This window comes from Bombus vosnesenskii, unplaced genomic scaffold (genome assembly GCF_011952255.1).
Source record: "Bombus vosnesenskii isolate JDL3184/JDL3185 unplaced genomic scaffold, Bvos_JDL3184-5_v1.1 scf7180000013605, whole genome shotgun sequence".
NCBI classification, from domain to species: Eukaryota; Metazoa; Arthropoda; class Insecta; order Hymenoptera; family Apidae; genus Bombus; species Bombus vosnesenskii.
The window spans coordinates 381,012-408,096 of NW_022883144.1; the positions used below are offsets into that span (position 1 = coordinate 381,012).

The 27,085-nt window shown below is 39.2% G+C and overlaps 1 protein-coding gene and 1 long non-coding RNA gene across 5 annotated transcripts in view; one reads left to right on the plus strand and one right to left on the minus strand.

Moving 5' to 3' along the window:
* LOC117238758 (putative transcription factor SOX-15) overlaps positions 1 to 27,085 on the plus strand; it is an 81,988-nt gene that overhangs the window by 25,898 nt on the left and 29,005 nt on the right. For all 3 annotated transcript variants that reach the window (XR_004494259.1, XM_033503927.1, XM_033503928.1), the window contains exons 3-4: positions 4,061 to 4,244; positions 6,682 to 6,952. Coding sequence is in view for 2 of the 3 variants with exons in the window: in XM_033503927.1 (XP_033359818.1) it covers positions 4,061 to 4,244; positions 6,682 to 6,952 (455 nt within the window). In the remaining variant the exon portion in view is untranslated. The remainder of the gene's footprint in view (positions 1 to 4,060; positions 4,245 to 6,681; positions 6,953 to 27,085) is intronic.
* On the minus strand, positions 16,513 to 18,986 carry LOC117238764. 2 transcript variants are annotated; one of them, XR_004494261.1, is made up of 3 exons: positions 17,284 to 18,986; positions 17,036 to 17,215; positions 16,513 to 16,969 (listed from the first exon to the last, which is right to left on the minus strand). It is a non-coding gene; the product is annotated as an uncharacterized LOC117238764 (long non-coding RNA). The 2 variants fall into 2 exon arrangements; XR_004494260.1 differs by having other exon boundaries at positions 17,036 to 18,986.

The following is a 27,085-nucleotide window of genomic DNA, read 5'->3' on the forward strand; positions in this document are numbered from 1 at the left end:
AGCAAAAACCGTCTCTACTAGCCGGCGAACTTTATTGAATGAAAATGCCGCTACGTTTTTGCCCCCGTCTCAGCATCTCTCGCGGACCGAATGAAACAATGGCCATTATGTGGAACACTCGCGTGTCCATATACATATATGCATGCGCTCGCGTATGTATTACGTGTTTTTTTAAATTTATACACAGATGCGAACACATCTAAACACGCATAAGGGACAAACACCGCGCATGTACACGCAACTTTAGCGTATCGTATTGTATAAATGAACGAATGTCTATTAATACGTATTTATATGTATATATACATATACCTATATACAGTCGGGGGCAGAAATAAGTGGACAGGTAGTGGAAGTGATTATCGATGAAGTTTAATCGAATTAGTAATAACGTTATATATTTAGTTTATATTTATTATACAGCCTTATAGTACGTAGATTAATTAGTAGTAAGTAGCACTCGATAGAACAATTTTTGTACTTATAGATACGATCAGATTTTCGTTGTCTATAAAACTGCTTGCTTTTCTCCACTTTCTATCTTCCGCTTTACGTCTTATTGTATTAAAAACGTAAGATATTAGAATTGCAAAAAGATATATTGTTATATAGTGAAGAAAACTCCGCTAAAAACGAAATTGTACATTTTTCAATCAGTTAGGTGATACAAAAATTGTATCGAAGAGGAGGGAATCCATCATTTCTTAAAATATTCTTCAGCGATCTAACATGTATATTCTAGCCATTGCTTTAGCTAAAAACCAAGCACAAGGACATTTTTCAATTTGTTTCGTCCCGAGAGGTAGGAATCGTAGAAATCCTGTCGCATGGAACATATTAAAGAGCGAATATTTACATTTCCGCCTGAACAAACCGTGTACAAGGAAACTTCATTGATACCTATTTCTACTACCAATCTACTTATTTCAGTCGCCGACTGTATATAAATGTAGGCACGGCACGGAGACAGCTGTTGCTACTATTATATCCAGCGCGGTCGCATTATGCCTTAAGGACAATCGTGGGAATTCCATTAAGTGGCCTTGAATGGTTCATTCATGTCGATCAACTCTTTTCCTAACGGGGTTGACAGATCAATCGGGCTGCACGGGCACGAGCAACCGATTCACCGGGCATTTCTCTTACCGCAGCGAGTTGCTCTTCAGCCTCGTGGACGGCCACGACGACGAAACAGAGACGCCAAAGTCAATTACCTCGCGTATATACGAATGCCGGCGTGTACGAATCGATCTCTTGTTTTCTTGGCCGACGAGGCGACCGCGCTCTCGTTTGCCCCCGGTATCGAACGGATCGAGAATGGTATTCCAACCGCGTCGTGCGGAACTCGTCCTTGTCTTCGCCCCCTATCCACGGACGAGAGACGGACGCGCCGGACAATCGGAATAATTGACTTTTGCTTTTAATCGGAATATGTATTCCGCGGAGTCAGTTCCAAACACGGCTACTTTATATCGCGTGACAAAGCCAGGATGAAAAAGCTGAACAGTCGGCGTGCAACGCACGATTTGTGATTCGATTATGAGCATGGCTTTTGGCGCGGACAAATTTGTCGGCGTTTCGTCAGGTTTTTTAGCGCGGGAACGAAGAAACATGATGGATCGAATGTGACTTTGGCGATTGTTAAGCGAGTTTTATAGTCGTCTTCCGTATCTTCGCATGTCTTTTACGAATGATTAATATGTGATACGATGTTGGATATTGGCTATTAGATTGGCTAATATTTATCGATTTTCGTCTTTTCTTTTTCTCGGTTCTTTCGATTTGCACACATTAGTGGTTATCGTCTGCGTGTACTTGGATGTTTTCTGGTATGAAATTAGGAAGATGAATGGAAAAATTCAATCTATACAGTTTCCAGCGAAAGGTAAAACGTGAATTGTAGAGAATCGGTGGTGTTCCCTTTTGGCCTCTCGGCACAATTTTTCTTTCACTTTTTCTTCGTTTTTTTGGTTTCTTCTTACATTTACATTTTGTTCTCTGTATGCTTTCATACGACATATGAAGAGCACACACCAGAACATGAATAAGTTTACTATTTTTCTAGCTTTCACATCGCTCGATGATTGAAAAGGAGTATTTTAATATGAAATAATCGGGGACGATAGATACGCATAATTAATATTATAGTTAATGTATATTAGATTAAATGTCGAAGAAGCTGGCCAAGATGCATATTTAATCGCAAAATCAAATGGAAAGACAATTTCTATATGGAATTGGTTGAATCTTTTTTTAAAAACAGCGAGAAGTATGACTTGTGCTTTTCACACTGTGGACTTCGTATCTTTTCCTTCCGTCAGTCGTTTTTATCTTCGTTCTTACCTTTTCCCTTGAGTTACTTTACTTTTTTGTTCCATGTATTTCTTCTGTTCTTTGGAACGCACCGCGGTGCATTTAATCAAATTTAGTTATCGCGGCAAAAGAGTTTAGAGGTAGAGATCGAAGAAGGTAATTGGTACAATGTTTAATGAGGAGAGATGCCCGTGGAAAAGATCGGTCGCATTGTTTACCGATAAAGAAAGCCGAGTGAATATTCCTCATTCAGATTGGCGCTGCTTTTGATCCCAAGTTGAGATGGACTCGCGTTTTCTGGAATGAAGTTTTAATTACCGCTTCCTTTGCACTTGTACTCGTTTCTTCCTGGGTCAACACTTCAATTATAATTTAATGACGTGAGAAGTATTATTAATTCATCGAAATTAGCAAGAAATTCGAATCTACAACGCGGTAGCAGGTGCTTCTACAAGGCGTATTATAAGTAGCTGCGATTGCTTTTCTTATTTATTTCTAATACATTATGCTTATTACTGTTTTATTATTAATACGATATATTAGCTATTAATTCTTTTATATAGCGTTCTATACGCATAATTGATTCTAAGTTTAAAGTCTCGCATTATACCGTACCGGTTAATCACTGTGCAAATAGAATTCGAAAAGCTAACTGTCGAGTCTAGTGAAAGAAACGAAATTATTCCGCAAACCGTAAGTTATAGACTATATTGAAGAAAGAAATTAGAGAAATATATTCTACATCGAAGATTCTGTTTGATATGCCTTTATATTTACAGCTTGCAAATACGTCGAATTAATATTTTCAGTTACTACTGTTGATTTATCTCTTCTGCAAAATTCATAAATTCTCTTGATCGAAACTTTATCATTTTGTCAATCTTTCTCAAATTTGTATCTGTAGGAAAAATTTAGAAATGAAAATGCCAGTTGACAATAGTAGTTTTGCCAAGTAAGAAATATTAAAAGAATAGATCAAAAATGGTAATAATAAAAACGATAGAACTTAACCGGACTGAAACGATTTAATAGTTAATAGAAAATAATCTAGATGTTTATGCATTTATGTAGAATTTATATGTACAAAAAATATATATACATACAAAGGTAGATAAAAAAAAATACACGAATACGAAATATACAAAAATTCATATTATGCATAAGTACATATATACACGTATGTAATATGCAAAAATATGTGAAATATATAATAGGCATAGCAAGTAAAGCATCTGTTATATGATATTTAAACGATAAAACAAATCTCGAATCAGGATTTATTTTTCTACTCTTATGCACAAACATTCAAACTTGCATAAACATCCGCAGTCTAGTCATAAGAGTAAAAAAAAAAAAAAATGTAATTTAAATTTCCGTATGCATAGCATTTGTTCGTGTATGTTATTGCCTAAGGTACTCTAAGGTCAAAATCTATACGACGTCGCATCACTCGACCGCGCCGAGTTTTACACGGTCCATAAAAGAAGTTTATCGATATAAAATAATTCCCGGTCGCTTTCAACATCGAGATTTATCGGAGAAAAGCAGCCTGTACGCCGTGATGTGCATGTTCACATGACAAACAAGTCATTCGTTGAAGCGAAACGATACACGACCGCGTTATTTCATCGGTACTATTGCGCGCGAACTCGCACCGGATGCGTAGCGATTTTACCGTTAATCAAAAGCCGCCTGTGTATGTTATAAACGGTACTAATGATTAATAAATTCGCTTTTGGATTTATAGGATGCTGGATAATTATGACAGGGGTGAGGTGACACCACCACCGGTCAGCAGTTATGGCGGATCCCCTGGACTCTTGGCACTTCATTCCTCGCTTTATGCGACTCCTACGTCGAGGGCCTACGACATCGAGTCGAACATCGACGGCAACGACAGTTCCATGCCCATTGACACCCAAATCATTTCGGTACGTTTAGGTTTGGTCGATCCAGCACGGACAGGAGAGACCGTTCCTTTGGAAATAGGCTCGCATATTTTTCATTTACGGAACGCTGTTTCACCTCGAACGTGACACGCGCACACCTACGTTCTCACTATTTTATAGCGTTCCTCGGGTTAAGCCGGCTTCACACCACGGTTTATGGTTTGACGCATATGCTAACGTTATAACTGCCAAACTTTAATATTCCTCTAAATAAATTACTTGTAAATGATACGTTCGTATATTCACAGCAGAAGTTTTAACGTGCACTTAAATATATTGTGTCTATGTACATACATGTATAATTAAGATTACAGTAGTATGATGGAAAAGAATGGATATACGTTTATGCTTGGTTTATGACACACCTTCGAAATCGTTAATTTTAATATATCTGAAAAAGTGGATTACAAAAAGTGTACACTATGCATATGCCATTGTGCATATACAGCACACGTGTACTTTAAATACACGTGACATAGAAATTTCTAAACATTCAGCATTATTCATTATTTCACTGAATATTAAATACGCGTCATTTAATGACGTATGAATTGCTCGCTAAGTATTCGCGTACAACTACCAATGTACGTAAGCAATGTGCGTTTATTAATTAAATAATGCTATATCGATATACATTACGATTTCGTAAAAGCATGACGCAGTTGAAGAAATTAGATTCTTCAGCAAGTCGGTTTGAAATAAATCGGTTCAAGTAAATAGTTAATTATTTCACCAGTTCGAAATAGGAAAATTTCTTTATTCTACAACGTACGTAATGTTCTTTGAGCCATGGCATTGTTCTTGTTAAGGAATTATAACAAATATATTACTAGAACAATACCTACAGCTCTGTTTTTGAATTAAATTTGCAGATATTTCAAAATTGACATACTTTGAAACATGTCGTTAGCCCAGTAAATCAACGATATGTAATTGCGAGTGAAACAACGAATATTTGGCATTCGGAATACAAAGGACGTGTGGAGCTGGCTTTACTCGCAACTCGAAGAGAAATGATACGAAAAGGAAATAGTCTCGACCGTAACCATTCGGAATTGTTTTACCTGTTTTACTCAACCTGAAGTTATAAAAGATGATTTGTATCTATCTACATTTTGTTCGATTGATTTAAACGAAAAAATTCATATCAGTTACGGTTTTTAAAGAAATATTAAGAATTTATAATATACGTACGTCGTATATCGATTCGTACAACAATGTATTTCTTACAATAGGAGTTGCACAAAAGTAAAGTCGATGGACTCCATCGGTATTAGTTATATACTTGATTTCTAAAGAGTTAAGCGGTAATCGTGTATTCTGATATTAGAATTAAGACATTTTCAGAAAATAGAGACTTTCGTTGAATATTCTTAAAATTCATATGCATCTCTTATTTATACTACGTTTCTCTTATTTTTCTGCCTTCTTATGGCGACCTAGCAATTGTAACACAGACATCATATGGTCTCACGAAGGCTCAATATTTATCACCGTATCCTACGTTCATTAAGTTATCAGCCGTTATTATCGCCCGGTTGCGTGCATTATTCATTTTCATTATATTACAATGCCGATTCTAACGAGAGTCTGGCAACCTTTGAACAACAGCTTTTACTCGGCAACAATACCAGGTACACCGCGTTCGAGTGGTGTTCATTAGCTGCCCGATTAATATCTCCCAGTAATTACGTATTAATGGAATCGGAAAATATCGAGCGCGACTTTCACCCGTTTTCGTTAATAAGCGCGTAATTATCGGGAAGAATCGATCCATGGATCATTTTCGTTGATTCTCTGACTGATTGCACGTTCAGATTGAAATCAGGAAATTGTGGACCTTAACTGAAGAATGGCAAAGAGAAGTTGGATTTAAAATTTGAAAGGTGGAATTTGTAAACAATAATTTGGAAATTGGCAACCTAGATGCCAACTACGAGCGAGAATCAAGAATCGAGTATCGATAGAATTATTAATTAATAGTCGGCGGATTTTTATGCACGTGCATCGAAATTTAAAATTGCAAATGTGCAAGATATATACATATGTAAAAATGTATAAAGTATTCAGAATAGCGTAATCGTTGTAATTAGATTTGGGAAATTTAAAAATACACAGAATGCACATAATATTCATGTAAAATTATGCAAAGTATCAAAAATCATAGTATTCGTTATAGTATTTGCTTAATAGATGAAACGAGTTTCTGTATGCATTTCCTTTTACCTTCCTCAGATATATTTATAAAAATACGAATTTACGCAAATATCACAATTATAAAATAGTGCAATTAATATCGGCAATCGAGAATCGATGACTACCGATCCAAGATCGAGAATGAAAGACCACGAGTTGAAGGTTAAATGCTGAAGTTTAAAAAATACAAATCGAATATGAGAAATCGAAAATGAATTTTCAGATACCAGGAATGTTGAGCGGCCCAGTGCAACAGCGACTCGAGGACATGTCCTGGTTGGCTTCCGGTCCGTCGCTGGAGTATCAACAAGGCATCTCGCCGATTCCCGCGGGAGTGAAGATGTGCCATCCAGGCAGCACGGCCCAGAGAAGCCTGAAGGAGCAACGGATACGTCGCCCGATGAACGCGTTCATGGTCTGGGCAAAGGTCGAGCGCAAGAAATTGGCCGACGAGAATCCTGATCTCCACAACGCCGATCTCAGCAAGATGCTCGGTAAGTTTACGTTCGACGTTCGGAAAATTTTCTTCCGACTTCTTGCTTTCGATACACGAAACTCGTCTTTTCCAGACAAATATTTCACGAATTGTATCTCACCGTGAATATATTTAAAACAAAAACATTACGAATAAGTAAAGTTTCAAGTGTTCAAAATTCTTCAAACAATTTCAAGTTTTGACATTTATTTTATTGCTCATAATCGGACACATTTTATCGAATAATTTTATCGAAGGAAAAATATTACTCATTTAATTCTTGAATGTACGGTGTTGCCATTTGGTAACAAAGGTATCTATATTTTTCAATATAGAGACAAATGTTTTCGGATGGATTTACATTACTAAGGTATGAAGTATCAGCGTAAGCTGAATAGATAGGCCGTCTGCTTGCAAACTATGCCATTTTTTATTTTATTCTCTTATTATCTTTATAACCTGAGTATTTTAGCCATTAGTTTGTGTCTTTTTTATATATGAAACATTTAGTATTATGCTACGGTGTTTTAGAAATTGTGCTATACAACCAGTAAAATAACTAATTATTGCAATTTTTTAAATATCTAATTCACTTATATATTTTACATATGTTATAATTTCTTTTCGTAAGTGAAAGATATAAAAAACATTAAGCTAATTTTCCAAATTATTTTTCTATAATTTTCTACATGAAATAACAACAAAGTGTCTTTTTATATTTGAAAATTCGCCCATTTAAAGACTTTCGATATTTTAACAATTACTAGTTTTCTCTAAAGCTTCATCGGCACTCGTAGCATGTGGGCGCCAAGATATTCAAGTTTTCATTTTTAGCAAACAATTTCTCTCGTCTCTTTTTAATCACAAGAATAAAACTGTTTCGCGTAGGGAATCGTTAAAGACTCGATTGAATTCGACGAATCATTGGATATAATAATAAATCATTAAATTGGTATTAATTCGTTTGAGAACATTCTGAGACATATACAGAAAGAATTTAGAAAGGCGTTGCCTTTGTATCGAACGTTCCAATCCTTCCTGCATACCGCAATAAAGGCATAATTAATTACTTTCGAGATAACGGATCAAAGAGAAAAGTTGAAATCACAATCTCATATATTATACGCGTATAAACAAATAAATAAACAAATAAACTCGGACAGAAAGCCGTTGATATTTCCATTGTTCGACTTGACGATCGAATGACGCTTAATAAAGTGGGTTAATGAATTATTAATAAAGCGAAGAAGCGCGTTCCGAATAAAGACAGAAGCGTCAACGAAGCTGTAGAAAAACCTTTTTCACTTGGAAAGGGGTCTTATTCCCAGACAGTTCTGGGAATAAGAAAGTCGGAAAAGTCTCTTCGTGTACCGCTGTTATTATTAATTTAATTACTCGTCACGTGTTCAACGTGAATGGTGGTACGAACTGGCAGAGAAAACGCAGGCGATAATCGCGAATTTTCTTTGTCACGAAACGTTTTCGTTTACTTCCGTTTATTTCATCAGAAGACACCTTCGTTTCGAATGAAAAATATATGTATATTACAAATCATTCAACGAAGAAATGCAAGATAATTACAAACAGGGAAAAGATGTGAAAGTTCAATGAAAATATATTGTAAAATTACAAGTATACCAATTACAAGTATATTGGTACTATGAAAAAAATTGATGTCGATTCGAATACTTGTAGATATTTTTGAATATATCGTGAATATATCATAAATATGTTGTCTGTCTTATACGAAACATTCTTAAATTTCGTTATCATTGTTGTGAGACACGACTATCGTGATTATATTGGTATAATTTGTAACGTGTATATAAAAGATGTTTACATTACATTTCGCAAACATCACGAAAGTGCTTAAACGTTACATTAATAAATTTCAATATTCTCAGTAGAACCATATCTAATTCTTAACGGGTATGTGTTATTCATCTTGCATGCTAATTTGTTATCGAATATATGTTTACAACGAATCTCGGAATTTCTATTTACATTTCCAGATTAGTTACGCCCTTTGCCAATATAATCATGATATGTCATTGCAGCGTTAAATGTGAAATCTTTTATGTAACGGATAATGCGTATGCAATAGTAGTTTTCATCTACTTTCGTGATTCACTATATATACATATGTATAAATCCACATTAGTGATTGATAGTTTTAATGTTAAACGTAAAACACTTTTTCCTTATTTTGTATTCCATACTTTTTCGTGGATACTGTAATAACAAATAAATCTTAGATAACAATAAGCACGCGATAAATACGTATTAACAAATTAAGTTGTAGTAGTAAAAAGCGTACTAACATCTAAAAACAATAATGAAATTGTAATAGCAACTGTAAGTTGGACAAAGATCGAGGTTCTACGTCTTTATTCATATTCCGGTGGCTGATTTAATTAAACATAGTGAAGGAACACGAGTTCGAGTCAAATCCTTGGGGTCGGCTATTTCCCTTGGTCGTAAGTACGCAGTTTTATGCCCATCGGAGAAAATTACAAAGATATCGAGTAGCGCAATTTAATACGTCGTAAATTCACCGTTGCGACTCGACGCATGCTCGCTTCCTTACGTAGGTGCCAACGTAGTGCATTAATATTAAAAGGCATATGCGCGATTGGAAGTCAAGAGGTTGTACCTTCCATCGTCGTCGCTATTTTTCGATTAAAGCTTCTCCTCGAAAACAAACGACACGTGTGTCTTGATGCTTTCCGCCAACAACTTGTTTAAAACTTGAATTACAAACGTGGAATGAATAATTTACCTTCGCTATCCGAGAATCTATAAAGCGTTAAGGTTGCTTTTACGCAGTTTGTTACAAAATGATTTCTATTGATTCTCCCTTCAATCGTTACTCGCGATGAATGTATAAAAGATACAACTTTTTTTTTAATCATCGCGATCCTTTTATATCAATAAGTAAAGCACGTGTCTAGTAGAAAAGATAATTCATTTATTTTTGGTCATTTCTTTCTCGTGTTTTGATATAAAATTATATTTGTAATTTACTTGCTGACACTTGTTAATATAATATTCGCTGATAACAGATCTTTGGTAAAATCGTAGAAGAAACGCGTAATTTACATTCCCTCCATAGCGTAAGCCGTTGATAGGTGTTAATGTCACTTCACAGCTTAGAATTCAAAATCTTTTACAGTCGTGTATGTTTATTGACTTTAGTACAGACGTACAAATTGCACTTTTATGCATAAAGACTGTCTTGCACGGTTGCCTTAACATATTTATTTACGATATTTCATACGATTATTCTTTAGAAGCCTATTCAATATACAGTACAGTACAATATACGGAATACATTCATCCGATCCGAGCTTGCAGTAAATTTTGATTGTCCCTTTTATTTAATCGATAACTCGGGTATAGATAAAGTCCGTCTTCTTGATGTCTCGCTGCCATAAACATGATTAATTTCGACATTCCACATTTTGCGCTATCAAACATTCGTAACAAATTATTATTGGTTACAAAAATATAAAAGAACAGCCGAGTCAGAGACAGTTGTCGAGGACAGCATTTTCATTATGAAGCAATTCATATGATCGAATATGGCTTGGACAATAAACGTTTAAAGCCCCGATGAAAGCTTTAGGCCATGGTTACAGTGGATGCGTATTCAGACAAAGTGACATTCTGACGAATGAAACACCGCAAGACTACAATGCGTATACTCGTAAAAATCTACATACATATTTGATTACATTGACGTATTAAATTCATCGGAATATCAATTCTGAATACGCATCCAGCGTGACCATAGTTTCGCTCGAATCGCAGTCGCATCGTTCGAAATGCGCTGGTATCCGTACCGCGCCAAAACGTGGCGCGCCTAAAAGAGGGCCGGTGCTGATCGAGAGGGCTTGTCCCGGTACCCAGCAATCTGTCAGCGTCTGCGGCCGCGCGTTATATCGTGGGTAGGTACACCTTGAATTATCGGCAATTGGCATCCGCAACGTTACAGGCATTCGAACGAGCGTCGTGCAGAAAATTGTAAACTCCGCTCGTGTGTAAGCCACCTACCCGCGCCCGTTTCACCACGGCCATTCGCGCGTGTCTTCGTACGCGGCACACGCGTCTCCTCTTCTTCCACCCCTCCATCAACCGCTCCTTTTTCTTCGTCTCGATCCTCCATCCCTATCAATTTCTTCTGCCTCTTTATCTCTTTCTTCTCTCTTCGCCGTTACTCTCCCTCTTTCCCTCTTTTCTATCATTTCACGCGCGAGAGAAACGCGTAAATCAGCTGCATGTCGTGGCGCGCGCCAAGCTTATCTTTGTCGCGCGCGCGCGCGCCCGCAGAACCAAGGAAAACCCTGTGGTGGAGAGTCGGAGCCGATCGATCGATCGAACATTAGGCGCGCGATGTTATTGGCATGACGCGGCTTCGATTACTATGCGCGTCGAGTGTTTGCCGCCCCCACTTTTCCTCGTCTTTTTTTCCAGACATCCTACATATTCATGCGCGCGTGCTGTGTGTCGATCCGTCCGTCTGTCCGTCCATCCGTTAGCCCATCCGTACCCCAGCACGGAGCCGTGGTTTGCGCGAGCGAGCCTGTTTTATGTCCGAGTTATGCACGTGGACGCGCGTCCTCCTCCTCCTTTTGCTTCTTCTTCGTCGTCTTCTTCGTCTTCTTCTTCTTCGCCTCTTCTTCCTCATATTGTTGCTCCTTCTGGCCAAAGTGTGTGCGTACGTATTCCTCGAGGATACACGAGCGCACGCGTCCCGACGGGCGCACACCGGCTCACCTACCGCGGCCCTACGCCGTGTTTTCTTCTGTAGTTGGCGAGAAGCAGCCGATAGAGGGGCGCGTTCCTATGTACTCGCGTACACACACGTCCATCATGCATCTGTGTGGGCCTTATATCCGGTGGAACGCGTGCCCGCGCATCTTTATTAATCATTCCCTAACCGTTAACCCCTCTTTACCGCTCGTATGTCAACAGTGGAAATCGACGCGACCGCGCCGAGTCGCCTCGTTTCGAGATTCACCGATGGAATTTCAAGAAGTCGCTGACACCTCGTTCGCCAAGGATTATGTGCAGGGGGTTGGTGGACGGTAGCCACGTCAGAGTCACGGGGTTACAGTTCAGAAGGTTTCTTTTGCTTGTTTCGTTAGGAGAATGATGGTTCGTGAATTAAATAGCGCAGGAGAAAAATGAATCGATGAAAGGTGAATGTATTTGGTAGAACGTGACGGAGTAGTTGTTGAATTTTTGTAGATTTATTGGATTTTTGGGATTGTAGGTAGAATCGAGCGATTTCACAGTGAGGAACTTATATAATAAAGAGTAGGTATAGAATTATGGTGATGATACCATATGGTATGAAATTGTTAAACGATACTATGTACGACAAGATGCAATGTGTTATTACAAATTTCCTCTGAAATGTTACAAAATGATTGAATACGCGTAAACAAAAAGATAGGTACTATTACGAGAACAAGAATAAAACAAACGTGCAATTTTAACTTAAGGACAAAATCATTTCTATGAGAGACATTTTTAGTAATCGAACTAACGTATCTTTGAACGAGCAGCATATTTAGATCCAAGTAAGGAATATATGATTAAACAATTCTCTTTATGATTGCTAATTGTCCAGATTAGCGAAATAAAACATAATCACGTTTACAAACATAGGAAAATCAAATAACGAAACGAGAAAATAATTGGAGCGATAATTTTAGATTGTATTGTACCGTGTGATTTTCGCGAATCGTTATACATACGCGCTTCACGTGACTTGTTATGAAAGATTCTGCCATTTCTTAATTCGTTCCCCAAGATAACGTTATAAATATATACAGGACACATTTTCACTTTCTGTGATAAAACTGATTTATTAAGGAATAAAAACTCAGGGAAATACGTACGAGCAAAAACTAACTCCTACTTCGTCGACAATCACCGTCGAATGTTTTCAAGGCGAAATCCACCTAATCGTCCCTGCACGAGAGACAGACAAGAAAGCCCGTCGTTTTCTACGTATCCACCGGTATACGGTCGAATACTTTGTACCTGAGTCAACGAAGATCTACTTTCATCGCTGCTTGCGAAATTGTTCGGCTACGTAGGAGTTTCACGGGAGGAAGCGTGTTCGATTGTAGTACGTAACCTCCACTCCCATCGATGCTCTTTACTCCGCCATCAATCTCGACCGTCCCGATTATGACGGAATAAACGCGTCGACCTAATCGACCGCTTTTAGCTCGTCCATCATCATCATCATTACCGTCATCGTCCACGCTACGAATATCATTGTCAATCGTAAAAACCCTCGGGAGTCTCTTTTCCAAGAGATAGTTTTTTATCCATCCGGCGGCAGAAGTATCCCCCCAAAAAAGAGAACTTCGCCTCCGTTTCACGGAGATGCAGGTAGAGCCACTTGGGAGATCCCGCGGGAGATACCGGCTCCCGGTAAACTCCATAATTCAGGAATCGGTGTACACCGACCATAAATTTCGCCTGGTGCCACGGGCGTTAATCTTCGTTAATTCTATCGTTAATCAGTCACGGGGTTTACCGGCTTACCGAGGGAAGAAGAAGAGAGAAGAATGCGAGTAAAGGGGCTAAACGAAAGTAAGAGGACGAAATAATAGATTTAGATTTTAGTTTTATTAAAAATTGATAGATATTTTTATATCATTGAAATGTCGACAAGCAGACTAAAACCGAACAGAATAGAACTGAAATAGAATTTCAGCAAGAGTTAGGTTTATTTACTCTTATCCGAACTTCTTACTATCGACAGTACGTTATACATAGAATGTATTTTGGTTTCGCTTGATCTTTGTTCTTCCATCAGGAAGAACTTACTTTTGTCTAAAAAACAGTTTCTCGTGTGGAACAGAAGTTGTTATTGCATAAACTTTGGGAAAATTATAGTGCCTTTTGCGTTCCATCGCATCGATGAATCAAATTTTCACTAAACCCAAAATAAAATTATACAGTATCTTTCAAAGCAAGACACTCTTACTGTATAAAATTTCGAAAGTCGAAAGAAAGTTATTGCTTCTATTAATTAAAAAGATTCTCAAACATGCCTTATTCGGAGTCGACGTACGACTCGATACAATTTTATATTTTCAAGCCCAATTTACTTTGCCGGTATTGCAAGAATATTATCGATACATTAAACTGTAAATGGTATTTTGGTCTTATCGATATGTACCAGCGACGTCGTCCACGGTAGCACTTCTAGGACAAGGGGAGAGGTGGAACAAAGGGGTTGCCGTACGAACGCGAATCCTTTGGAAAGGGCCGAACGTGCGCATGTTCGTTGTTCGCGCGAGCGGCCGGAGAACGCGAAGAAGGAGAACCACGGCGCGGCGTGTCGTAGACGGCGTCGTTTATACGGGCCGCGCGACGCCACTGTCGCAAGACCACCTACGACAAATGTGGCAGCCTGCAAATAATACCGGGCGTGTTGTACCACCAACGACAGAAGAGATAGAGGCCTCTAACTGCCAGCACGGTATCGTGGTTTAGTGCCTCTGATTACCTGCGCCCCCTCCCTCCACCCCCTTCCGTTCAACTCCTCCCCCGCGATGTGCCAGTCCAAGTGGCCATGCGCTCCGGCTCGCGCTCGCAACAACACCACGCAACAGAAAGTCGCCTCTTCTTCTTCTTTCTTCTCATTCTCCGTTTTCCTTCTTTCTCTCTTCCTCTTTGTCTCGCTTAAACGTATATACACGTCGTTCCTTCTATTTCGTTCTGTTTCGTTGGCAGGATCGTACGAGAGAGAAAGAGAAAAACCTCCTGCCGAACGCGTGAGATTCGCGGCCTGGATAGGCTCTAAACGACGGATCAGGACGTACAGTATCTCACAATAATGGCGCACGGTGGAAGGCACCCGATAAGGTCGGCCTCGTTGCTAGATTTAAGGGACGGCGCGAGCGGCCCGTAGCGAACGTTCCGAACGGCGATTGAGAATTATTGGTCCGTATACGGACCACGCGTGTATGTATATACGTGTATACATGTATACGTACGTACTTCTGCGTTCATATGTATGTACATCGTGATATGTGTATACATATGTACACCGGTGTATGTACGTATTTGCACGTGTTGTGTGTGTGTATTTATAGATATGTATGCGTATATGTATGTACGCGATAGTATATATGTGGTTGGTCGTGGCGGCGCTGCCTTTCGAGAGCGTCATTATTGTACGATGCTGTACGTTCACCGGGCCGATTCGTTCTGTGAATCACGGGCGTCGTTCGCCGTTGCAACGACGAAAAATCGCCGGACAAAAGGCGTTTTCTGTCCGGGGCCGACTCGTTATACCCGGGGCAAACGATCGGTTTTGATAAGCGGCACGGGTGGGCGTACGATGTTCCCTTAATCGTCGGAAACGGGACGGCCTGATTGTTATTGGATTATTTATTCAGTCGTGTTTTGATCGACGGAGACCATACGATTGACACGATGGCCCGAGGAATCGGTATAATTGCAGGTGAAAGCCAGGGGCCGGGCTAAGAACTCGTTGCCGCGTGATTTGTAGATTTTTTGTCTGCCATTGTAAGCTAAGAATTTCTGTAAAAATTGGCCAGAGTTTATTGGTTCAGTGATTGACTGAGGTGATCCGGTGGTGACGAATAAACGGTTGTGTTAATTACCGCTAGATGACGCTGGTCTTTATCGTAATGCGGCGCAGCCAATCACGATTAAGAACAAATGGCGAGAGTAATAGCATAATAGGTCCCTGGCGTGGAACCAATCGAGGCGGAAGGAACAAGGTGATGGATTATCAGTAGTTACGATTTTTTGAAATTAAAAAATTGTTTTATGACGGTCGTGAAAGAGATTTCAAAGGAAGATAAGACTTCTGTTGCTTTTATGTTGTACTATGCTTTTGATGTTGAAACAAATGTGCTTAGAAATTTACCTGGAATATAAATATTTCTATATGACGCTAGACAGAAGCCTTTGTGTATAGAACTCGACAAATTGGAAACAACTTGATACATGATGCTTTGATGCTTTGCTTCATCTTATTTCCAAACCATAACGATTTCCGTATTTTAACGAGACTTCTATGAGAAGTGCTCGAAACCACTTTTGACTTGAACGTAATATCAATAATCGAGTTATGGTGTCGGTACATTAGATTAGGTAATTGATCTTTCTTTAAAAGAGCAAAACAATAATTTACCTCCTGCAAATCTAATTTACAATTTTAGTTTAGTGCCTACGGTTATTAATAGTTAGCTGTGACTTATTTTAATGGCGCAATTTGTCTATGTGTCAAGAAGTCTAGGTACTTACATATCTAGCATTGAACACAAATAGTTTAGTTAGAACGCAAATAGTTAAAATTACATGATCTCAAATTTCTCATCAGATGTCGAATATCAGGTAAAAAATATTCAAGTCCAATATTAGTACACGTGTTTTTATACAAAATAATACGATACCTTTACTAAAAAAAAAAAAAAAGAAAAAAAATACAGAGCACAGTTAAACAAGACAGCACAACTTTGAATAATAAAAATCACAAATCAGAATGTGTAATTTACAGTCATTAGTACAATTTTCCTCCTTGCTTTTTCTTTTTATTTCCTATTGCTTATGCGTTTGTACACTGGCTATTATAAAAAACACAATACAACACAAAAAATGACAAACTTCCCTTTCCACTTCGAACTTACCGTATGCCTGAGTTCCAAGAAGGAAGTGTATTCGACTACTATTTTATCTACTACTATTTTATCTATTGAATAAAAAGGCGGCTCGCGAAAAAGAAGATGGCGAGAAACGTATCCTGCGAGTGACTTCTCCAGAGTGGCCCACGAAACGATAACAATCTTAGCGTGAATAATTATCAGGAATCGCCGGAGCGTCGATGACCTTTAGTTGGCGGCGGGCTTGCGAAATAGACTGTAACGAAAAGTTTGCGCGCCGCCGATTGAAATTAACGTGTACGCGTGCGCGCTGGTGATGCGTAAGAATCGTTTGAACTCCGCAGCAAAGGCCTACTTTTCTTCCATGTGTACACCTATAAATAAGTACACTTAGAATATACAGATATGTATACATATACGTACACATAGTTACACCTTACGTGTACGTGTACTTAGATACACCTCTTTCTCGATAGCATCCTCCTCCACCTCGTTCGCTAACTTCTTCTTCCTCCTTTTCCTGCGCTTCTCGTCTCGTCTCCTTTGGCTGGTTCTGGAACAATAGCACCTCGGCTACACGGTGGATGAACTTCTGAGGCTAGGAATCGGCTCTGCCCACTCTGTGAATTTCGTTTCCGTAAAAATGGCCATAGAGAAAAGAGGTCGGCCGATCTAAAAGGCAACCTACATCCCGTGCGGCGAGGTAAACGTACTTAAAGTACAGGCCTCGATAATGCATCGTTTTACTACGTCAGGGTCTATTGCTGAAAAATAGAATGTAAATAAGCGTTTTCAAGCGGCCACGGTTAGGATACGGCCCCGTTTGCTCGCTCCCTCGCTCGCTGAAATGTCAAACGTGAATTATTCGTATCGCCAGTACGCCCGATAAAGTTTAGATAAGCCTTCTCATAGAGGCCGATCGTCGAACCTGCTGCGTTCGATCGCGAAACCGAGGAAACACGTCCACTTTCAGAGTATTAATTATTCCTACGCTTTCGTACGTATTGTTTCGAATCCGCGGCTCTTCTAATTATAATCCGCGCTAACCGTCGAAGATGATTTACCACGCGCTAACGTACATATCTGCCCGACTTTCTTCCCTTTGTTACTGCACCTGTACCGTGTCCTAGTTCGCTATCGGCGAATGCAAATTATTATCGGCGTCGAATCGGTTCGCGCTACCAGCGGAACCCTTAAACGCGACTCGCGTCTAACCGCCTGCTGGCTTCAAGGAAACTTCTTGATCGTCTCGAGGCCGACATTTTAACGTACGAATAAATATATCCTCGCTAGCTGGCACGAGCACGATTCGTGGCCTCTTACCTCCTCGTAAACAATGCTACGGCGTAGCCGTGCGATAGACTGCCACGGGTACAACTTAATCTCATCGAGATTGAAAAGACCAAGGCGCGCGGGCGCGCGCTTTCAGGGTGCAAGAAACGAGAGAAAGGGCAAAGTTTGCCAGCGATAAAGGGCGACGAGGAGAACAGAGGATATCCCGTTCTGTATATTATGCGTTGCACAATGCAAAAGTTTGTCTCTGACCGTTCGAATTGGACGCGAAACATTATTCACCCTCGTCATTCTCTCCTCTCTCATCGTCGGCTGTGCTCGGACTCACCCTGCCAGGAACCCGAGCTTGTTCTGCTCGTTTTCTACGGCGTTGCTCGATTAACCCAAGACAAGATCGGGCTCTGGTACGATCACGAAACTCATTTGTTCCTTTATATCGTCTGCACACTCTCGTTCTCTCTTTTTCTTACTCCGGCCTCTCCGCCGTGCATTACTTACGTCCGTTTAGATCCCTCTACCTGCTGAACCTTGTTTCGTCTATCTAAGTTTAGGATCTTTCGGAGAATATTGCGATTATGCGTTCGTGGAAACTGTTATTGACAGGAACGCGGCGGCGGGACGCGCGATCGTGCCTGACGCAGACACAAATTTCACGCGCCTCTGCGCCTATACCGTGCAGGCCGCGCTGGAATCTTGAACTTTGGTCGGCCACGAGTAATCTGATTGTCGGACTCGTCGATTTCAGGTTGCTCGAGCCTCGAAGAGGAAACGAGGATCCGAGAGATGAATTTCTCGATATCCGGCTATAGACGTTCATTTCCGCGGAAATATCCGAGTCTTGCTTGCCTGATTCTTACCATTCTTAGTCATCCAACTGATCTGGAATTGTGCGATCTCGTTTCGATTGGCTGTTTTAAGGTTTTCCTCTGTTTCTAATATATGTTCCGTATGTTCTTATTAGAATTATTGTGGTTTAGCTAGCAGTTAAGGTCGTGTAAAATCACGGTAATTTTAAGTACTGTGAGAACACTGTTTCTTAAACGTTCCATTCAAAGGTACTTCAAAAGTACTAGCTGAAATTAGAAATTGCTTCATTACTGAACTAATAATATCGTAAGGTACTTCTATGCATGGTGAATTTTTTTAAGCAAGTATTATTTACAATCATCCATTATCAACATCACAATACCGCCAACCACGATCACCATTGGTTTCTATTACAATTTAGTTGAATTACCATAAAATCATCATCTATTTGATAGTTATTACATGTATAACGATACAGTTCTCTACCTTCAATTATAATTATCAACTAAAACCGTGATAAATATTAAAAGATTGGAGATAAAGGTTCTCCAAATACTCAATTTACTCAATTCACTGTTCTCTTTTATGGTCTCTTTTCTCCGAATGTTCCTCATATAAATTATATTGTTCCTTTCAAAGAAAAAAAAGAAGAAAAAGAAATACAGCATTAATTTTACAAATTATAGAAATACAAGACCTAGAATTCGTCATTTTGAGGAATTTGATAATTCCAACGGGAATCTTAGCGACTGGCTATCAAGTCATCTTTTACTTCCCAAAGATCCTTGTAACCACCCGCAACCATCAAGCACGCTCGCAAAAGGACACGAAGCGACGCTAATTGTAAGTTGCGATTCCAAATGAGCCGTTAATCGTGCAGAGAAGTCCGCTCGAAGCGGTGTCCGTGAGGGGAGAGGCCTTCACGATATTCCGGTGGTCGCCATATCGAGGGTTAAATCTCCGGCGGTCTTGTTTTTACGGAGCCACCGGGAGCCCGGCGAGCAGATAATACCGACAAAGTCGTATCAGGGGCATTACGCACAGCCGTGCAGAGGAGAGGGCTCTCCTTGGACCCGGTGCCTGCTAGGCGAACCAACGTAACGAACCTGCAGACAAGATCGGGACCAATAATTGCGCGCGTACATACAAAATGAGAATCGAAATGGAGAAGGCCGACGGATGGTCGAACGATTGAACGAGAAGACATGCGTGAGCTCTTGGCGACCTCGCAGGAAACGACACCTAAATACACACGTCGCAGCAATAGGATAACTTGATAGGATAATCTGATTATTTCTGTCTTTGCTGGAACGATCCAGTGCGTTTGGTCTTTTAGAGACGCTTAGCAGATAATCGTGAAGCTTGTTACGCGAATTGGTTCTATTCCGGTGATGGAGATCGGTACATGTCGCAGAGTTCTGCTGAGGTAGTATTATAGAAATGTATCGAGATGTTCTGGACATCTTCTTACGGGAATTTTTGGTGGAGAAATTTTTTAAATAATTAATTTGAAACTTTTCTGCGAAAGTGTGAATGAAATGGTGAGAACTACAACGTGTACAATCCCGATATAAAAATAGATAGTCTTCAACGGTTCATCGCAAATCGAGTTAAGAAACATCGTCGATCTTCAGAGCAACTTTGTATTTGTAATTGAGATACAGCCTGTGAAGATAAACAGGCGTCCTCTCAAACGCCATTTACGCGTCCAAACTGTCGTACCACAAAATATCGTACCAAAGCAAAGTTTTTAAAATCTGTTATCCTATCTTTAGCAAAATTCACCCACTGTAAGTGGTAATCCGTCCGCGAGTCCTACTTATTGAAAATTGGGAAATCCCAATTATACCTGAAATAAACGAGCTTGCCCCAATACTCGACAAATTTCGTCTAACTGCATCAGCCTCGCTAAACCAGCAGAAAACGCTATGTTCGCGGCTCGACGCGGAACGAGCCGAACGAAAAATCGTTCGAAAGAATCGCGTGTGCACGTCCACGCGTGTAGATACGCACATAGACGAACGACGAAGAATCGAGGAACCGACGGGTTGGCTAAGCTAAAGCAATAATAAGCCATAAGCGCGGTCTCTGCATAGAATGCCGGGTAATGAGGTGGAGTTGAGAGCGAAGTCTGGCCGCACCCTTACCTTACCTTACCTTCCGACCCACCTATCCCCGAACCAACGAATGAACGAACGACGACGACTAGCCACGAGGACTACGACGACGATGACGACGACGAAAGAGGAGGATTGCGAGGACGAACACGAAGGAAGATTACAACATCCGCCACTCGTGTGTGGATTTACCTGCAGAGAGAAAATAAATTATTATATTTATGAAAATACACGTCGCGAGCAACGAAGGTGGAATCGCGTTGTGTTTACGGAGGTGGGACCCCTCGAGCGCCGACTACGTTCCACCGACGACTCTTTCTCCACTCGAAGAGAGCGCAAGAGAAAGATGCAGAGAAAGAGAGACTTTTGTCCCCCCTGATCGCCGGTCTGCATTGCACCACGCCTGTACAGCTCCGATCAGAAGTGACGGGTGCGATCGAGCCGCTCGAACGAAAGTTTCCGGCTCGGCTAGGCCGATTTCGTCGAGATTTAGCCCAGGTCCCAGGCATTTCAAAGTGCGTAAACGTAATAACATTGGCTAGAAGCGAAGGCGTATGGTATCGGTAGCGGTGGGATCTGAAACACTTGGAATCTGTAAAAAGATTCGATGCAACTTGGAACATGATTCGAAGCTTGTAACTCTTGAAAATCTCGATCTTCTTGAAAATCTTGTTGGATTCGAAAGTCTGGAAAGTTTACAGAGGTTTTGAAAGTTTGACTAGTATAACGTATTTTATACGCATTTTGATTAATTTCGTTGAAACGGATCGTGAATATAAAATGTTAACAGAAGCCTGGAAAGTTCGAGTTATTTTAAATGCAAGACTTGTTATGACTTTTAGGAGTTTTAAGGTTCGAATCACGCTCGAAGTTCGACTAGGTGTAGATTTGGTGTAAGCTTTTTTCTTCCTTTTCCTGGATAAAGTTTGGTAGTTTGCTACGAGATACACAGTTTAGATAGTATTGTAGATTTATTCAATTGGATACGTTATTTGCTTGAACGAATGGTGTTCGTTATTTCGAATAACATTGACGCGAATATGGTATTATATTTTATCTTATTATGATCTATCTAATTAATGCGAGTTTTAAATTGTTAGCGGATTTTTGCTCTACTATGGAGAAAGGAAGTATTCGTTAAACAGCCAATTCGTGGCAAATTGATACGAAATTCTTGCGACTTACTATTATCCTACGTTTAGTTTAAACACAATAAGTGCATTACTGGATTTTACCATGTTTTACCGCCTTTTTGCGTTGGGCCAAGGAACAAAATGTTCAGAACTGCTCAAAGACACAAGGAAATGTTACACTTTCTTGTAGTCATTTACCTTTACCTATAGTTCAGCAGACTTATTTTCATGAAGGAGTAGCGGTTCGTTTAGAACTTTCAATTAAGATTATTCCGTTACGCGTAACAGTTGAAATTGTGTATTATTTTATTTGTCGCAGTTCTTCCATTATTCTTCTTTCCGAAATTAATTTAATTTTCTTAGCATAGAATGAAAATTTTCCTTCACAGTTCAGTTTACCACTCCTTTCTATTGCCTGTGGTAATAACACAACACTACATTTAAAACAACAGCAATCTCATTCTAACATGATTTATGATAATAATTTTATTTCTTCGTAATAAATATTATCATGTGGCTGTACATCATATTCTTCCAGCCAATAAAATACTATTTTTTACATGTTCTCATTAAATACAGGTTTAGTTTCCAATCGTAATCAAGTTTTTTTGCCACGATGCGATCATCAACGATCGTAACGATCCTTCTATTGGACGTTCTCATCGCGAATCTTCCTCTTACATCAATATCACATTAACGTTCGCCGATAGGAAATTACCGCGCAAAATTCAAACGAAAATCAAGCTGAAATGCGAACCTAGTAAAACGTCATATCGCTCGAAGAAATGTCTTGGATCAAAAACGCGGAGTCTAACTATAAATCGCGCAAACGAGCCTTGTTCATTGCCGCATCGTTTCGTAAAAAGTATTGTCCGCTTTCGTTAACATTCTTCCCGACGATCGAGTAAAACGTTTCCGGACGTTCGCTACTACGAACCAGTAATATCGCTTTTTTCAACCGAACCACCCGTAGTGAACGGCATTGTATTACGTGACAGAATTTTATTGGCTAGTTTCAAATAGGTTTCCCCTGTGAGTTTCTTGTAGCATACGATATATGAAATACGCGCAGATCGATAAGGTACGTCGATACGATCTGTGTTTAAAAATGAACATTTCGACGATGCTTCTGCCCTCCAGCCGCGGGCGACTTTTCATATTTCTTTGTGGAAAATTGCGGACGATTTTCATATTTTTCAGTAAAAAAATCGCGAACGAAACTTATCATAAGTACATAGATGCGAGAATTTTGAAGGTGCAAGATATCGCGAAGTATACGTAGCATGTAGTAATACGTAAGATATTCAAAGTGTACTACTTTCTGTAATATTTGATAGGGAAAGTTTCCTTCTGTTTCCTACTGGGATTCTACCTTCTTAGTTATATTCTCAAAAATATGAATTTGTATAAAAATTTAAATTCGTAAGGAGACTCTTAGTGCAATATCGTTGTCCACCAAAATTAACAGAATAAGTAACTATACTCGTTATTAGAGTAGCTAGTTTTCCCGTAACACAAGAATTAATCAGTAATTGATACTTGTACATGTACATTTTGCCTACAGAGCCGCGATAGAGTTAAATATGCTACACGTTAACGTTTAATTTTTGCAAAATATTATATCGTATTGACGCACTTCTTCTCCGACGATATTATCAATAACAACAAGGTATTCACATTGTTGAAAACTTTTTAGTCGATGAAATTTATCTTATTTTAATTATCCTAGAAGATTGAGTAACGTGGGTCATCGATAACCACCGTAGTAGTCACGTATTAACCGGTTTAGTTTTTATCAAGTTCACTAGTTTGTAAACTGAGAAAACACAGTTCCAAGTTTATGGAGTTTAATACCATTGTGAGGAGTTAGGATTTAAAAGAACTGGACATTTGTTGTTTCGTAAGTAGAGTTTTCATCATTTTCTCGTGAATCCGCGTTCTTTATATCAAGGACACACATGTAGATCGATTAATTACATTTTGTTGAAAAATGGAGTAAAAACAGTTAAGGAGTAGGACGACGATATTATACAGGGTGTTCCGGCAACTGTGGTACAACCGACAACAGGATGACTCTATAAAGAAAGAAGTCGAAATTATAGAATAATATTTTTTCATGTGATATTTCGTTTCCGAGAAAATCGAGTTTGGAAATTTGACAAGCATACTTAAACTTAACTACCGATAATTTAATTACAGATTAAATATAACGAGCAAACAATCAGAAACTATTCTATATACGAAAATAAGTTAACAATGAAAAATGAAATTTTTACGTTTCGAGCCTTATTTTCAATAAAATTGAGACTTTGAACATGTCTAGCTAAGAACTGATTTTATACAGGCGCATAATAAATTTTCGAATTTACTTAGCTCAAAAACCAAAGTGTTTTATGAGAAAATTGTACTTCATATTTTTTACTTATTTGCAGATATGTAATAATCTTCTGTCGATCGTTTACTCTCTTCGAGCCCGGAATTTGCCAAACTGGAGTACACTTGACAAAACTAAACTCGATTTTCTCGAAAACGAAACGTCTTATGGAAACATTTTATTCTATATTTTCGACAGATTTTTCCATGTATTATAGAATCACCCACGTATTGTCGATTGTACCGCAGTTGCCGGAACACCCCGTACATCAAAGACGAAATTTATCGTGCAACAACCTAATGTTTTTGTAGACTGTAGACTATCGGCGATAGTCCATAAGGATATGTTAAGGGAAATTGACAAACGCGTGTGTCATCTTCCACTCGCGATTCATCGCGATGGAAACGTTTCGTTCTCGTGTTCGTTCACGAGCATTCTATCGTGGTGTCCTCGACGAAGAACGTTTTCGTGGTGGAACACTCGCCTGTTAACGCTCGCTTGGGACGAGCGGACGCGCTGGGATACATGCATAACGCAGCACGACAATTGCCGTTTCGTAGCGTGATATTTCTCGCTTCGAGACACCCAAGGTAACGCGGCCCGCGACGATGAATGATTTTCCAGGAAGAGATTCAACGCTGCGCCCACGACGAGCCGCAATCAGGAATGCCGCGAAACTTGTATTTATCGTTTGGAGTTTTCATCGACCAGTGGGAAGCCAAGATTAATTTTCATCGATCGAACAACGAGTTAATGCGTGAGAGAAACGTAGCGCTAATGGCTTGAGGATTTGGTGACAATTATGATTGAGATACGAGATCATTAAGAACCAAGCAGTGAAACGATACATAAAAGTCATGAGAAACTTTGAAACAAGTATCTGTGTAGTAATGTTGAAAGTTATTTTTGATAGAATGCAATCTAATGACAAAGCTAAGGATAAAAAGATCGGAATTCTTTGTCATTTTATTTGATTGATGCGTAAGAAATTTGAATTTAACGATCCAATGCTAGCTTAAGGTTTGGTCTATTATCAATCACGTTGAAGAAAAGATTTGCTATAAATCACGTGTATTGAATAGAAAGAAGGATTAAACATGGAGACCTCATTATTGGCCGCTATGAATAATCAAAATATTTGTATAATTCTTTTACATGATGTTAGATTTGCCAAAGTTGCTACGAAAGCTAAGGAAAACAGAAATTTATTGTTTAGGAAGCTTAAATACCTATAATTTGTACAATAAGTTCTTGATATATAAATTACTTTAAAAGAGACTGCAACAGTTCCATTCTAAAAAATTTGCTAAGTCATGAAACATTTGCTAATCAATGGAACAATGAAACTGGTTAATCATTGGATATTGAAATATTTGATATATTATATTAAAATTATTTTCATTAGATGCATGGTGGTTGGAAAAGATTATACGCTGTAAAAATTTTACTTGGAAAAATATTTCATATCGACCAACCTCATGTTACTCTATCAAAGATGGTCCTCGAGATAAAAGGATTAAATACTCCATTAAACGGTTAAAAATTGCAATTTTACCGATAGTCGCTCGTAGTTAAAAATAGTTCCTTAAAAGATCAACAATTGTAGTAGCTAATAAAGATACATCAAGAAGTATATTACACGCAACAACGACTAAACGTCTGTCCAAGGAATTCTTTATTTCGATAGACAGCTCTGTTACGACGTGATCCAGCCAATTCACCAATGTCTTCGAGAACTTCTGTTCGTCTATCGCATAAGCATACTGTACGCGCTGAGCACGTGGACAAAGCGAAGGGAGCTCAGTGTGGGCCCCCTTGCGACAATCTCTGGCTCCTTGCTTTCGCCCGACGGAAAAGTAATCTGTCTCCGGCGATCAGCCAGACCTCTGCCGATCTTAATGGATTATCTGATGTTCGTCCCCGTTCGGTAGACGTAATCGAGTTCCTGCTAGCTCATGAATGACTGCCACCGAGAGACGCTTGGATTCCTTCAACTTTGGGGTTGCACCGCGACTAAACGGGGAAACGACCAGAGAAGAGGCTGATCGGCGATAATTGAGGGTCTCTGGCCTGGTTGAGCGGTATTAAGCGTATGTTCGAACCTGTTTCAGCCATTTCCTCTTTTGAATAGAATTGTTTTTAATTCTTTAACTTTGAACTTTAAAGTTCACGCGTTTCTGCGTTTGAAACTCTGGTCTAACTATCGCCGATAGTATCTTAAATACAGAGTTACAAAATTTAAAGATACACACTTTAGATACTTGTTGAGCTGTAATTATCGGCTAGTGAATTTTGGTTTTTAATATTATGGTTACGAAATGGAACTGCAAGCATTTGTTTAATGATATACTTCCGTCGCTTCTTCTTCTACTCCGGTTCTACGGTTTTGTGAAGTCTGAAGATATTGAAGTATTTCTAACATTATGATATACTATTTTTTTTCACTTTAATGTCATGAGCTTCTTTAAAGTATATATTATTCTGATATATTTCTTGCACATTGCTAAAGCAATACTTTTGTCCCTTAGCAGTGTTGCGTTTAGGTTAATTTTTATTATTAATAATATTCCACTACTTGGCCTTTAATAGATTAATACAATAGGAAACAAAGGTACCAGCTTAAAAACGAATCTAGAGACTAAATATCTCGTTGCAACTTTAACGTTCAATTCTAAAGTATTTTTAAAAGTCTTTCTTTCTCGCAAGGTATTAAAGACCACCGGCGAATTCCGCGAGGGCTCCCAACCGGAAGTGACGTTACTACAT